The 15,203-nt window shown below is 50.1% G+C and overlaps 1 protein-coding gene across 1 annotated transcript in view; it reads right to left on the reverse strand.

The window, feature by feature from the left end:
• LTK (leukocyte receptor tyrosine kinase) overlaps window positions 1–15,203 on the reverse strand; it is a 218,358-nt gene that overhangs the window by 56,765 nt on the left and 146,390 nt on the right. The window contains exons 10-11 of the mRNA XM_075331275.1: window positions 3,322–3,416; window positions 2,997–3,095 (exon numbers count right to left, since the gene is read on the reverse strand). Coding sequence (XP_075187390.1) covers window positions 2,997–3,095; window positions 3,322–3,416 — 194 coding nt within the window. The remainder of the gene's footprint in view (window positions 1–2,996; window positions 3,096–3,321; window positions 3,417–15,203) is intronic.

The raw sequence follows: 15,203 nt of genomic DNA on the forward strand, positions 1-15,203 counted from the left end.
ATATAGTGGAGAGAGTGAAATTAGTACCAAGCATGACAAAACACAAATACATAGCAGAATATGGAGCAGGATACACAGACATTCCCAGTAGGGAATGATCCAACTCCACTCAGAACTCCACACAGGCAAAATCAAAAAATAAGCCTTTGTACTTAAACAGAAAAAACAACAAGAAAGTGGAAACCACCAGCAGAGCTACAAAGGCAAAACTTATCTGAAAGGAGTTCTGATAGACACAGAAGGAAGGGCTGGCTTCAGAATGTCCTTAGCACACAGGAGACAACATTGAGCACCGGCAAGGAACAAGAGAACACTACTCAGTTATATAGGCCTAGTCAGAACAACCTGATTGCCAATCATCCTAAGCTGTCTGGTTTCTATTCAGCAAGCCAATTCCACTACCAGCACTGACCACAAGAGGGAGCCCCAAACTGGAATCCAGTCCAAATGTATTCACAATATATATGTATCTAAAGAGGCTTATGTAAGGTGAAATAATACACTTCATTGGTCATTTCCTACAATCCCCTATTTTTCAAGGTTAATTATTTGATCCAATGGCTCTCCTTAACAAGCATAACCCCCTGAATTCGAGATAAACCACAGCAAACCACATGAAGTTATTACAAGGGGAAGCCATCACTAACAGCTAAAAATAAATCTCAGAAAAAAGGCAATTAACAGCTCACCTAGTATATAAAAACTACTAAACTAAAGACTGTTCAAATACAAAGGGATACAGCAGCCTCGGAAAGCTCCAAGACATATGCAACCATAGAATATATGAAATTAAAATTGTATTACTGCTATATAAAAATATACATAGCAAAATGAAGGTTCTTGTGTGCCCATCAACCACGGGAAGGTGACCTTTCTTTGATGGGACCCTTACATTTCAGAAAATATAAATCACTCGACAGTCACTCTACACTTATCAGTCACTTGAAGATAGTTGTGATAATCGTGAGAGATCCAATACTGTATTTTTAGAGGCTTTTCCTGCTTTCAGTATTCAAAACTGAACTCGATAACACTCTGACGTCGGAGTGATTAATAGTCAATTAGTAGTGTCTGGCGAGTCCGTCTGACATTGGTGTCAAGAACTTGTGAAATGCAAACAGTCTTTAGGCTGGATGTATTTTAATAGACATTTAAGGATCAATATCAGGAATAAATTACACCCACGTCTTTCATTTGGACGGTCATTTGTCACATTTTTTTCCTTGGACATTGGAGTTCAAAAGTGGTTTGATTTCTAACAAGTATAATTCAGGAGAAGCAGCATGATGCCTTCCTACAATGTGTCTGGTGCTGATAATACTCATCTGAAAGGGAATGTGTTACACATGTTTTTGGGAAAAAAAAAAAGAAGTGAAACAAAAATAAATCATTTTTTTCTCATTTCATGATCTGAATTTAAAAATTTAAAAACAAATTTTGTAATATTGCAATTCTGATATTGGCCACTGAGGGGTTTTTTTTAGACTCAGTTCTCAGTAGGCTCCTTATCATCAGAGACCGCTTTTTACACAACTGATAACACAGGATCCACCAATCTCAATAGGTGAGGCCAAACCTGACCCTGCTTCTCTCCTCCATTCACAATGATCTTTGCACACGCTCATTAGACACTTAAAGCGGTATTTCCATCTCCAAGATCCTATTCCTATACGTAGTAGGTGTAATAATAATAATAATAATAATAATAATAATAATAATAAAATTAGCAAATAAATGCAATTAGAAATGTATCATAGTTCTCCTGATTAGCTATGTCTCTTACCTCATGTGCAGAGCATTGCAGCTTAGGTATACATGGTTACGATCACTCATATAGTGACAGTTAGTTAGTTGCTCATGGTCATAACCATGAATACCTAAACTGCAATGCCCTGCACATCAGGTAAGAGACATTGCTAAATGAGGAGAAATATACTACATTTCTAATTAGAGGTATTTGCTAATATATTTATTATTACACCTACTACATATTGGGATAGGATCTTGGAGACAGGAATACTCCTTTAAATATGTAAAATAGTGTCAGACTATGTTCACTGCTGCCAATGTGCATGTGCAATTTCCTGAAACAATAGCAAGTTACAGTCTAATTAAGCCCCAAAGTTCAGAATGAAAACTGCAAGATTACAATTTTTTTATAAAATCAGAAAGATAAAAGAAAAAAAAATAACACCAAAACCTGATTTTAACAATAAATCACTTTTGAGGTTATAATTCCTTTAATTAGGACTTATCACTTGTCATTAATATGTATTTTTTAACCTGGCAAAGATCCCTCTGTTCTCCTGAATCTGATGTTTATTTTTTGGTTCCTGTGAATCTATATTCCTCAGTTTCGCCTTTTCCCTACTCCCCTTGAGAAAGCCAAGGCGAAACGTGCGTCGGGGTTTTCCCCTGCGAATTCGTACAGATATTTAATTGTGGGTAAGCTCCCTGAGTTGCATCATATTATACTACTTTTTTAGTTGACACTCTTTGGTATTTACTGGCAATTTTTACAGCAGGCTATTTGGTACTTTACCTGGATATCTTTATTGTTCGAGTGCTTTTTGCTAGTGTGTGATTACTTTTTTGTGATACATCATTATTAGCATGTATTCTTTGAATCTTCATATTTACCTCTATCTGTACTGTTTCCATGGTGTTGTATTGAATAGTTATCGATTTTTAGTTATACTATTTGAAGCTAGTACTCCATTTTTTCATATGATTAATCTATATGTAAATTAAGGCTTAAAAAGGGGCGTGTCCCTCTACTCTTCTAGAGGACCACACCCAGTTGGCTAAAAAACAAAGGTAAATTTATATATAGGGAATAGGAAGCCATATCTCAGGAATGGAGAGGGGGAGGAAGAAAATATAAACAAAGTCAGATTCAGGAGAACAGCGGCAATTACAGCACAAAAAAACGGAGAAATAGTCAATAACACATGAACATTTTGAAAAAATTAAAATTTGAAATCTTGAATACCAACCTGTGTAAATGGGTTCCGACAGAGGGCTTAAAATCTCATCTTCCCAAGAGGCGCTATCATGATATCCATCCTGTTCTCCAATACTGCTTTCTATTCTCCCTGGCACAATACAAAAATACACAGGGACAAGCTGACACATGCCTAAATTATGGAGCGCTGCGTATTTCAGGATTTCTAAGGGAAGGTATTCAGAGCGCTCGCTGATCATGAGGACCTCAACAAGATAGTGTAGGAAATCTCATAAAAAAGCACATTTCCAAGCAATTACTGTACAAGCAACACAGTGTCCAGACGATTATCAGATGTCACAACCCCAGATTCTTACCGGAATGGAAGCAGTCAGCAGAAAAAGTGACATTATCTACGATGATGTGCGAGAATGAATTCCAGCCCCATGTGGCCACGAGCTGTATGCGGAATCTGATGGAATAAAAAAAAAATCCATTGCAAATAAAAACCCTACAAAGCTCCAAATGTAAAAATTACTATAAAGATTATAACATATTGATATTGATGAAGCCAAATGATTAAAGGGGTTATCCGGCTTCTTTGACATTTTTTTTTTTATTTCCCTATTGGGCTACATTGGGGCAGGTAAGTAGATAGAGACCACTTACCTGCCCTGCTGTCAGCCCCTCTCCCCCGGCTCAGAGTGGTCATGTGACCGCTCCTGCCGCGATTTTGCTGCTTCCGGTCATTTCACGTCAACATGGGCAGGGCCATGTTGACATGCAAATGTGGAACAGCATGTTACCGCCCTGCTGGGTATCTACAGTGTGATGAGCCCCGCCCCCTTCCCTGCACCCTCCCACACATTCCCTCGCACCTCTTTTACTCTCCAGTAACCTCCCCCTGCACTGCTGTGGGGTCCGTGACCTGGGGGAGGGGCCTGGCAGCGGCTGCCGTGGTGTCACCACCAGCACCGGGCCCCTGCTCAGGATCACACATTCAAATGTACCGGCATCACAGATCACCGATGCCGGTACATTTGAAAGTGCTGATGAGAAGCAGCGCAGCGCTGCTTCTCATCACTGTCCTTCCCGCTGTCTGTGCTCTCTTCAGCACAGCGGTGACGTCACTACTGTGCTGATATGTCCAGAGCACAGACAGCGTGCGAACGTGCAGGAGCGGCGGGGACCGAGGAAGGGTGAGTATGTATTCCACATGTGTTCCTGATGGGGATGGGGGGGGTTGCAGAGCCATATGTGTGCGTGTGCAGAGCCATATGTGTGCGTGTGCAGAGCCATGTGTGTGCGGTGCAGAGCCATATGTGTGCGTGTGCAGAGCCATATGTGTGCGTGTGCGGTGCAGAGCCATATGTGTGCGTGTGCGGTACAGAGCCATATGTGTGCGTGTGCAGAGCCATGTGTGTGTGTGTGTGCGGTGCAGAGCCATATGTGTGCGCGTGCAGAGCCATATGTGTGCGTGTGCAGAGCCATGTGTGTGCGTGTGCGGTGCAGAGCCATATGTGTGCGTGTGCAGAGCCATATGTGTGCGTGTGCGGTGCAGAGCCATATGTGTGCGCGTGCAGAGCCATATGTGTGCGTGTGCAGAGCCATGTGTGTGCGTGTGCGGTGCAGAGCCATATGTGTGCGTGTGCAGAGCCATATGTGTGCGTGTGCGGTGCAGAGCCATATGTGTGCGTGTGCGGTACAGAGCCATATGTGTGCGGTGCAGAGCCATATGTGTGCGGTACAGAGCCATATGTGTGCATGTGCGGTGCAGAGCCATATGTGTGCGTGTGCAGAGCCATATGTGTGCGTGTGCGGTGCAGAGCCATATGTGTGCGTGTGCAGAGCCATGTGTGTGCGTGTGCGGTGCAGAGCCATATGTGTGCGTGTGCGTGTGCAGAGCCTTATGTGTGTGTGTGCAGAGCCACATGTGTGCGTGTGCAGAGCCATATGTGTGCGTGTGCAGAGCCATATGTGTGCGTGTGCAGAGCCATATGTGTGCGTGTGCGGTGCAGAGCCATATGTGTGCGTGTGCGGTGCAGAGCCATATGTGTGCGTGTGCAGAGCCATGTGTGTGCGTGTGCGGTGCAGAGCCATATGTGTGCGTGTGCGGTACAGAGCCATATGTGTGCGTGTGCAGAGCCATATGTGTGCGTGTGCGGTGCAGAGCCATATGTGTGCGTGCGGTGCAGAGCCATATGTGTGCGTGTGCAGAGCCATGTGTGTGCGTGTGCGGTGCAGAGCCATATGTGTGCGTGTGCGGTACAGGGCCATATGTGTGCGTGTGCAGAGCCATATGTGTGCGTGTGCGGTGCAGAGCCATATGTGTGCGTGTGCAGAGCCATATGTGTGCGTGTGCGGTGCAGAGCCATATGTGTGCGTGTGCAGAGCCATATGTGTGTGTGTGCGGTGCAGAGCCATATGTGTGCGCGTGCAGAGCCATATGTGTGCGTGTGCAGAGCCATGTGTGTGCGTGTGCGGTGCAGAGCCATATGTGTGCGTGTTCAGAGCCATATGTGTGCGTGTGCGGTGCAGAGCCATATGTGTGCGCGTGCAGAGCCATATGTGTGCGTGTGCAGAGCCATGTGTGTGCGTGTGCGGTGCAGAGCCATATGTGTGCGTGTGCAGAGCCATATGTGTGCGTGTGCGGTGCAGAGCCATATGTGTGTGTGTGCGGTACAGAGCCATATGTGTGCGGTGCAGAGCCATATGTGTGCGGTACAGAGCCATATGTGTGCATGTGCGGTGCAGAGCCATATGTGTGCGTGTGCAGAGTCATATGTGTGCGTGTGCGGTGCAGAGCCATATGTGTGCGTGTGCAGAGCCATATGTGTGCGTGTGCGGTGCAGAGCCATATGTGTGCGTGTGCGGTGCAGAGCCATATGTGTGCGTGTGCGTGTGCAGAGCCTTATGTGTGCGTGTGCAGAGCCATATGTGTGCGTGTGCAGAGCCATATGTGTGCGTGTGCAGAGCCATATGTGTGCGTGTGCAGAGCCATATGTGTGCGTGTGCGGTGCAGAGCCATATGTGTGCGTGTGCGGTGCAGAGCCATATGTGTGCGTGTGCAGAGCCATGTGTGTGCATGTGCGGTGCAGAGCCATATGTGTGCGTGTGCGGTACAGAGCCATATGTGTGCGTGTGCAGAGCCATATGTGTGCGTGTGCGGTGCAGAGCCATATGTGTGCGTGTGCAGAGCCATATGTGTGCGTGTGCGGTGCAGAGCCATATGTGTGCGTGTGCAGAGCCATATGTGTGCGTGTGCGGTGCAGAGCCATATGTGTGCGTGTGCGGTGCAGAGCCCGATGTGGGGCTGTTATTTGCAATGCTGTAGTGATACCAGGTCAGGTGCTGGGGAAGAATACTGACAGGGAATGTGTGTGCAGGGGGCAGGCAGAGGGCGAGGCTGTAAACTGGGGTGGGGCTGGACACTGAGGTCGGGCGGTGACAGCTCTGACTGAGGTTCAGCACAGGAAGTGGTCAGTCTGCTGGATCTGAATGTAAACAAGAGCTGCAGAGAATAAAGGGTGAATTCAAGAGGAACAAAAGTTAGAAAACAAAAAATAACAATGTAGGTGTGATTTATATGACAATACAGCACAGATAAACTCAAAAATTTTTGTTAAGCTAATGTCGGACAACTCCTTTAAAAGGAGGTTGTCAATCTTTGGGGACACGTTTTTTTCCCCTTTTAATGCATGTATCGGAGGCTAAAACTCATTTTCGCATTCGGGTTTCAATACAAATTTTGCACCGTTTGGCTTTCACAGGCTCTTTGTTTCTCTGCACTTTAAACTAAAATTAGCTGAAAAGGTCTCAGAAAAAAAGAGAATTTTGTTTACTTACCGTAAATTCTTTTTCTTATAGTTCCGACATGGGAGACCCAGACCATGGGTGTATAGCTACTGCCTCCGGAGGACACACAAAGTACTACACTCAAACGTGTAGCTCCTCCCTCCGGCTATATACACCCCCTGGATGACAATCTAACCAGTTCAGTGCAAAAGCTGAAGGAGGACATCCACCCATAAGTAGAGATAGAGTAAAACTCGGAAAAAAACGGAACCTCTGTCTACAACAACAGCCGGTGAAAACACACGGAACAAGAACTGCCAACAGGCAACAGGGAGGGTGCTGGGTCTCCCATGTCGGAACTATTAGAAAAAGAATTTACGGTAAGTAAACAAAATTCTCTTTTTCTTCATCGTTCCTTATGGGAGACCCAGACCATGGGACGTCTCAAAGCAGTCCATGGGTGGGAAATAACCAAAACTGAGAAGTAGGCAAAACCTAACTTCACAAGTGAGCGACAGCTGCCTGAAGGATGCGTCTGCCCAAGCTCGCATCTGCCGAAGCATGAGCATGCACTTGGTAGTGCTTCGAAAAGGTGTGCAGACTAGACCAAGTGGCAGCCTGACAAACCTGCTGAGCCGTAGCCTGGTGCCTGAAAGCCCAGGAGGCACCGACAGCTCTGGTCGAGTGCGCCTTAATCCCTGGCGGTGGGGGCACCTGAGAATGTTGGTAGGCATCGGAGATGGCCGACCTAATCCAACGAGCTAGGGTCGGCTTAGAAGCCGAGAGACCCTTGCGCTGACCCGTGGTTAGTACAAACAGTGAGGTGCACCGCCTAAAAGCGGCGGTGCGTGACACATAGATTCGGATCGCCCGCACCAAATCCAAGGTATGCAACGCCTTCTCAAAGCGATGCACAGGGGCCGGACAAAGGGAAGGCAATGAAATGTCCTGGTTAAGGTGGAAAGGAGATACCACCTTGGGGAGAAAGTCCGGAGTCGGACGGAGAACCACCTTGTCTTGGTGAAAAACCATAAAAGGTGACTCCGAAGAGAGCGCGGCCAAATCAGAGACTCTCCTGAGAGAAGTTATGGCCACCAGAAAGACCACTTTCTGTGAAAGTCTAAACAAGGGAACCTCCCTAAGAGGCTCAAAGGGGGGTTTCTGTAAAGCCGTGAGGTCCAGATTAAGATCCCAAGGATCCAAAGGCCGCCGGTAAGGAGGAATGATGTGAGATGCGCCCTGCATGAAGGTGCGCACCTGAGCCAGTCGGGCGATACGCCGCTGGAATAACACCGACAGAGCCGACACCTGTCCCTTGAGGGAATTGAGGGACAGTCCTAGCTGTAGACCGGACTGAAGAAAAGACAGGATGGTCGGCAAGGAGAACGGCCAAGGAGCATGGCCGGAAGAGCGACACCAGGACAGGAAAATCTTCCAAGCCCTGTGGTAAATCTTGGCCGAGGAAGACTTCCGAGCCTGAGTCATAGTGGAGATGACCTCGGAAGGAATGCCTGAAGCCGTCAGGATCCAGGACTCAAGAGCCACGCCGTCAATCTGAGAGCCGCAGAATTCTGGCGGAAGAACGGACCTTGAGAGAGAAGGTCTGGGCGGTCCGGGAGATGCCACGGCATTTCTACGGACAGACGGAGCAGATCTGGGTACCAAGCTCGCCTGGGCCAGACCGGGGCAATGATTATGACCAGACGGCCCTCCATTCTGATCTTGCGCAGAACCCTGGGCAAGAGAGCTAGAGGGGGAAACACATAGGCCAGACGGAATTGGGACCAATCTTGAACCAGCGCGTCCGCTGCGAAGGCCTGAGGATCGTGGGAGCGAGCCACGTAAACCGGAACCTTGTTGTTGTGCCGGGATGCCATTAGATCCACTTCTGGAGTGCCCCACTTGCGGCAGATTGATCTGAACACTGCCGGATGAAGGGCCCACTCGCCGCTGTCCACGGTTTGACGGCTGAGATAATCGGCCTCCCAGTTTTCTACGCCTGGGATGTGGACCGCGGATATGGTGGACTTGGAGTCCTCCGTCCACTGAAGGATTCGTTGAACCTCCAACATTTCCAGGCGGCTGCGAGTCCCGCCCTGGTGATTGATGTAGGCAACCGCTGTCGCGTTGTCTGACTGGACTCGAATGTGCTTGCCCGCCAACAGGTGGTGAAAGGCCACGAGAGCTAGAAGAACAGCCCTGATTTCCAGCACATTGATCGAGAGGGCTGATTCGGACGGAGTCCAAGTGCCCTGTGCTCGGTGGTGGAGAAATACTGCCCCCCAGCCGGAAAGGCTGGCATCCGTGGTGAGAATCACCCAGGACGGAGTCAGGAAGGAGCGTCCCTGTGACAGAGAGAGGGGCCGAAGCCACCACTGAAGAGAGCTCCTGGTCTGCGGCGACAGAGCCACTAGCCTGTGCAAGGAAGAGGTCCGCTTGTCCCAACAGCGGAGAATGTCCAGCTGCAGAGGACGCAGATGGAACTGGGCAAAGGGAACCGCTTCCATTGACGCCACCATCTGACCCAGCACCTGCATGAGGTGCCTGATGGAATGACGGTGGGGCTTCAACAGAGAGCGCACCGCCAGATGAAGGGACTGCTGTTTGACTAAGGGCAGCTTCACAAGTGCCGGCAGAGTCTCGAATTGCATCCCTAGGTACGTAAGTTCCTGGGTCGGGGTCAGAGTGGACTTGGGCAGATTGACAAGCCACCCGAATTGAACAAGCGTGGCGAGAGTGAGCGAAACACTCCGCTGGCAGTCTGCACTGGATGAGGCCTTGACTAGAAGGTCGTCCAGGTAGGGGATTACTGCCAACCCCTGGAGATGCAGGACCGCAACCACTGCTGCCATGACCTTGGTGAATACCCGAGGGGCTGTGGCTAACCCGAAGGGGAGAGCCACGAATTGGAAATGTTCCTCTCCGATTGCAAAGTGTAGCCAACGCTGGTGTGAAACCGCAATAGGCACATGCAGATAGGCATCTCTAATGTCGATGGATGCTAGAAAATCTCCTTGGGTCATTGAGGCAATGACCGATCTCAGAGATTCCATGCGAAAGTGCCGCACCTGAACATGCTTGTTGAGAAGCTTAAGGTCCAGGATGGGCCGGAAGGAACCGTCCTTCTTGGGGACTAGGAAGAGGTTTGAGTAGAAACCTCTGAACCGTTCCCGGGCGGGAACCGGAACAAACACTCCGTTGGCCTGCAAGGATGCCACGGCCTGAGAGAAGGCGGCGGCCTTGGAGCAGGGGGGAGTGGACAGAAAAAATCTGTTTGGCGGGCTGGAAGAAAATTCTATCCTGTAGCCATGGGAGATGATATCCCGCACCCACTGATCGGAGACGTGTTGGAACCACACGTCGCCAAAGTGGGAGAGCCTGCCACCGACCAAGGACGTTGCTGGCGCAGCCAGATAGTCAAGAGGAGGCTGCCTTAGTGGCAGCGGCTCCTCCGCTCTTCTGAGGACGCGGCTTCGTGCGCCAGCTGGGTTTTCGATCCTTGGCTGAGTTAGTGGACGAGGCTGAGGGCTTAGAGGATGACCAGTTAGAGGAACGAAAGGAGCGAAACCTCGACTGGTTCCTGCCCTGGACAGGTTTCCTGGTTTTAGTTTGTGGCAAGGAAGTACTCTTCCCGCCAGTAGCTTCCTTAATAATTTCATCCAGTTGTTCACCGAACAGCCGGGACCCAGCAAAAGGGAGCCCAGCAAGGTACTTCTTGGAAGAAGCGTCTGCTTTCCACTCTCGAAGCCATAAGATCCTGCGGATCGCGAGAGAATTAGCGGAAGCCACCGCCGTGCGGTGAGAGGCCTCCAGAATAGCAGACATGGCGTAGGATGAAAAAGCCGAAGCCTGGGAGGTCAAGGCAACCATCTCGGGCATAGAGTCCCTGGCGAGGGAATGTATTTCCGCCAGAGAGGCAGAGACTGCCTTAAGAGCCCACACTGCTGCAAAAGACAGGGAGAACGAGGCTCCTGCCGCCTCATATACAGATTTGGCCAGAAGGTCAACCTGGCGGTCAGTGGGATCTTTAAGAGAGGTGCCATCGGCCACAGATACGACTGTCCGGGCTGAGATTCTCGACACCGGAGGGTCCACCTTTGGGGACTGAGCCCACTCCTTAACCACCTCTGGTGGAAAGGGAAAACGGTCATCAGAACTACGCTTTGGAAAGCGTTTGACAGGACAGGCCCTGGGCTTGTTCACAGTGGTCTGAAAACTGGAGTGGTTAAAAAACATACTCCTAGCTCTCTTAGGAGAGGTAAACTGGTGTATTTCAACCAGAGAGGCTTGTTCCTCTGCCACTGGCGGATTGAGGTTCAGTACGGAGTTAATGGATGCAATCAAGTCACTAACATCCGCATCACCCTCAGATAAATCAATGGGGTACATAGAGGTAGCGTCTGAGCCCACAGTAAGGGTATCCTCCTCGCCTTGCACCTCAGCTTGTGAATCAGAGTGGGACGAGGAAGGAGAAGGGTCCCTGTGTCTCCGTTTAGGAGGACGGGGTCCTAACACCTGCTCTGAGAGCTCTGCAGAGCTCGGCGCAGCAGAGGCACCCTGAGAAGGGGGCTGCTGCATGGACAACAGAGTCCGGGATAGCTGTCCCATGGAGTCGGCAAAGGACTGTGAGATAGCCTTAGAGAACGATGCTACCCAAGCCGGGGGTTCAGCCACCGGTGCCGGAGCAGTCTGAGGGACCCCTGAGAAGGCTCCAGGCTGAGGCACCACCATGTTTGTGTGTGCCCTCCGGATTCCACAGCTCGGACCCCCAGTGAAGCGTCTGCCTTCCAGGATGCAGAGCTGCAGCAGCCAGCGCCGATCAGTGTGGAGACGCTGATAAAATGGCGCTGGAGAGAGGAGGGGGGGCGGGGATTAGCCCAGGAGCGGGAAAACGGAGGGCCAAGGAGAGATACAGGGGAGGGAAACATCTCCTCAGAGAGGAGTGTCCTCCCCTCTGCTGAACGGCCGGTGGGCGGCGCCACACTTTTCCCCTGCATGAATCATGCAGGGGAAGCTGAAAACGAAACTAGGCCGCAACTGAAGCCGGGGCCTAGATTTTTACATGCGGCCGACAAGCAGGCACCGTCGGCGCGGTTCTCAGGAAAAACCCAGAGAACCGGCCGGAAATCACAACAAAGTAACAAAACACACTCTCCCCACAATAAATGTCCCTGGGAGAGGGCTGTTAAACGCTCCGTCCGACAGGAACCAGACAGGGCTGCGGATGGAGACCGGTCTTCTGCAAGGCAGAAAGAACCGTGATGGCTCCCACTTCAAGCCAGAGCCCATGGGATGGCGAAGGAGCACGGCATGTGAAGGCTCCAGCCTTATAAAGTCAACCTTAACAGCACCGCCGACACAGTGGGGTGAGAAGGGACATGCCGGGAGTCCAGATTGGACCCGCTTTTCTTCCATATCTTTGAAATCAAAAATCTTAAAAATGAAAAATCAGAGAATGCATGTGTGTGTGTGACCTCCTGAAACACAAAGCATTGAACTGGTTAGATTGTCATCCAGGGGGTGTATATAGCCGGAGGGAGGAGCTACACGTTTGAGTGTAGTACTTTGTGTGTCCTCCGGAGGCAGTAGCTATACACCCATGGTCTGGGTCTCCCATAAGGAACGATGAAGAAAAAGACAGATGAAAGAGTTACAAACTGTAACACTGTGTCCCTGCCTCTCCCCTCTTGCCACAGCCAGCTGCCTCGCTGCCCAACATTCTTGTTCGCTCCTCCACATGGGTTCCTCTACCGCCCGCCTCCGGAGTCTGTGCCCGCATCACAACATTTCCAGGAGCGCTCCTAGTTAGCGCGCACTACTGCCCCTCTTTTAAAGGGCTCAGCCTATCACTGAGAGGCACTGGGTATTTAAGGCAATCTCCCACTAGGGGAGTTACCTGTTCTACACCATCAGTTTAGTCAGTTGGTTCTGTTTAGTCAGTTGTCAGGTCAGCTGTCCCATTCCTGCCTGTCCAGTCATGCTCCTGCCCATACTTGACTACCAGCACATTCTGTCTGTTGGCACCTGGTACCAGTCCTGTCCATACCTAACTACCAGCCCGTCCTGCCTGTTGTCACCTAGTTCCGGTCCTGTCCTGCCCTTACTTGGTTACTAGCCCATTCTGCCTATTGGCAACTGGTTCCAGTCCTGTCTTGCCCGTACCTGACTACCAGCCAGTTCTGCTTGTTGGCACCTGGTCCTAGTCCTGTCCTGCCCGTACCTGGCTACCAGACCTGCCTGTTGGCACCTGGTTCCAGTCCCTACCTGCCTGTACCTGGACTCTGCCTGCCCTGTTGGTACTAGAGACTCTGCCTGCTCGTCCTGCCCTGGCCATACCATTTGCCTTGTTAGTGATTTTGCCTGTCCGTCCTGCCCTGTTGATGCTAGAGACTCTGCCTGTCCGTCATGCCTGTGCTACCTGCCTTGAGCCACCCTGGTGGTCCCTGTCTGCACTCGAGACTCTGTCCTGTCTGATTCTGTGTCCACCCCTGTCTTAGGGGTCAGCTGCCACAGTCCCATCATGCGGTGGCGAGCGTGACACAAACTCCCTGTTCGACAGACAATATGAGCTCACTGATAATTTTTTAGTTAACTCATTCTGTAGCTAGCGTAACAAAGAGGCTACAGCAGGCAAAATGGTGCAAAACTATTTTCTGAAACAATAGCATAAATTATTTTTAGCCCCAAATACATGCACGAAAGTAAAAAGGGTTCCCAAAAGGTGAACAACCCCTAAAAGCAACCCTCCAGCTTCATTTAAACTTTTTTACAATAAATGCACAGTGCATAGTTAGGCTACATGCGCACGCTGCTTCTTTTTCGTGTTCACAAACTGCAGCCAAAACTGCAGCCAAAACTGCAGCCAAAACTGCACCTTGTCAGAGAGAGCCTGGAAATGTCACAAAAAATGTAGGTGCTTTATTGGTGCGTTTTTGCTGCTTTTTTGGTGCGTTTTTGGCTGCAGTTTTGTCAACAATTGTTTCATGTATTTTTCAGTTCAAACAAGCCCATAAAGCTTGTTGAATTGAAAAAAAAAAATTAGAAATAAATAAATAATTAAAAAAAACTGGCGTGCGGTCCCCCCCAATTTTAATGCCAGCCAGATAAAGCCATACGGCTGAAGGCTGGTATTCTCAGGATGGGGAGCTCCACATTATGGGGAGCCCCCCAGCCTAACAATATCAGTCAGCAGCCGCCCAGAATTGCCGCATACATTATATGCGACAGTTCTGGGACTGTACCCGGCTCTTCCCGATTTACCCTGGTGCGTTGGCAAATCGGGGTAATAAGGAGTTATTGGCAGCCCATAGCTGCCAATAAGTCCTAGATTAATCATGTCAGGCGTCTCCCCAAGATACCTTCCATGATTAATCTGTAAATTACAGTAAATAAACACACACACACCCGAAAAATCCTTTATTAGAAATAAAAAACACAAACACATTCCCTCATTACCAATTTATTAACCCCGACAAAGCCCTCCATGTCCGGCGTAATCCAGGATGGTTCAGCGCCGCATCCAGCTCTGCTGCATGGAGGTGACCGTAGCTGCAGCAGACACCGCCGCTCCTGTCACCTCCATGCAGCAAATGAAGACAGCCGCGCGATCAGCTGAGCTGTCACCGAGGTTACCCGTGGCCACCGCTGAATCCAGCGGTGGCCGCGAGTAACCTCAGTGACAGCTCAGCTGATCGCGCTACTGCGTGGAGCTGACAGGAGCGTGGAGGACGGGACTTTCAGCGGTGGCGGTGGCGGTGAGAGGGGTCCATCATCTCCCCTGTGCGGGGACAGCGGTACTTCGGGGAACACGGGGAGGACGGGACTATCAGCGGCGGCAGCAAGAGGGGGATGGACATTGGCAGCTAAAACATTGATTTTTCCCTCTCGCTGCCGCCGCCGCCGCTGATAGTCCCGTCCTCCACATCATCTCCCCTGTGCGTGCAAGCTGGGGACAGTGGTACTTCGGGGAACACGTGGAGGACGGGACTATCAGCGGCGGCGGCAGCGAGAGGGAAAAATCAATGTTTTCAGCTGCCAATGTCCATCCCCCTCTCGCTGCCGCTGCCGCCGCTGATAGTCCCATCCTCCACATCATCTCCCCTGTGCGTGCACGCTGGGGACAGTGGTACTTCGGGGAACACGTGGAGGACGGGACTATCAGCGGCGGCAGCGGCAGCGAGAGGGGGGATGGACATTGGCAGCTGAAAACATTGATTTTTCCCTCTCACTGCCGCCGCTGATGATAGTCCCGTCCTTCACATCATCTCCCCTGGGGACAGCGGTACTTCGGGGAACACATGGAGGACGGGACGGGATGGGACCACTTGCCTGACCTCACTTCCTGACAAATCACCTGCGTTTTTGGTACCAAAAACGCAGGTAAAAGGCAGGTAAAATGCACCACTTTTGATTAGCATGCATTTTTCCTGCGTTTTTGATGCCCTCATTGATTTCAATGGGTGAC

The sequence above is a fragment of the Anomaloglossus baeobatrachus genome, chromosome 12 (assembly GCF_048569485.1).
Source record: "Anomaloglossus baeobatrachus isolate aAnoBae1 chromosome 12, aAnoBae1.hap1, whole genome shotgun sequence".
NCBI classification, from domain to species: Eukaryota; Metazoa; Chordata; class Amphibia; order Anura; family Aromobatidae; genus Anomaloglossus; species Anomaloglossus baeobatrachus.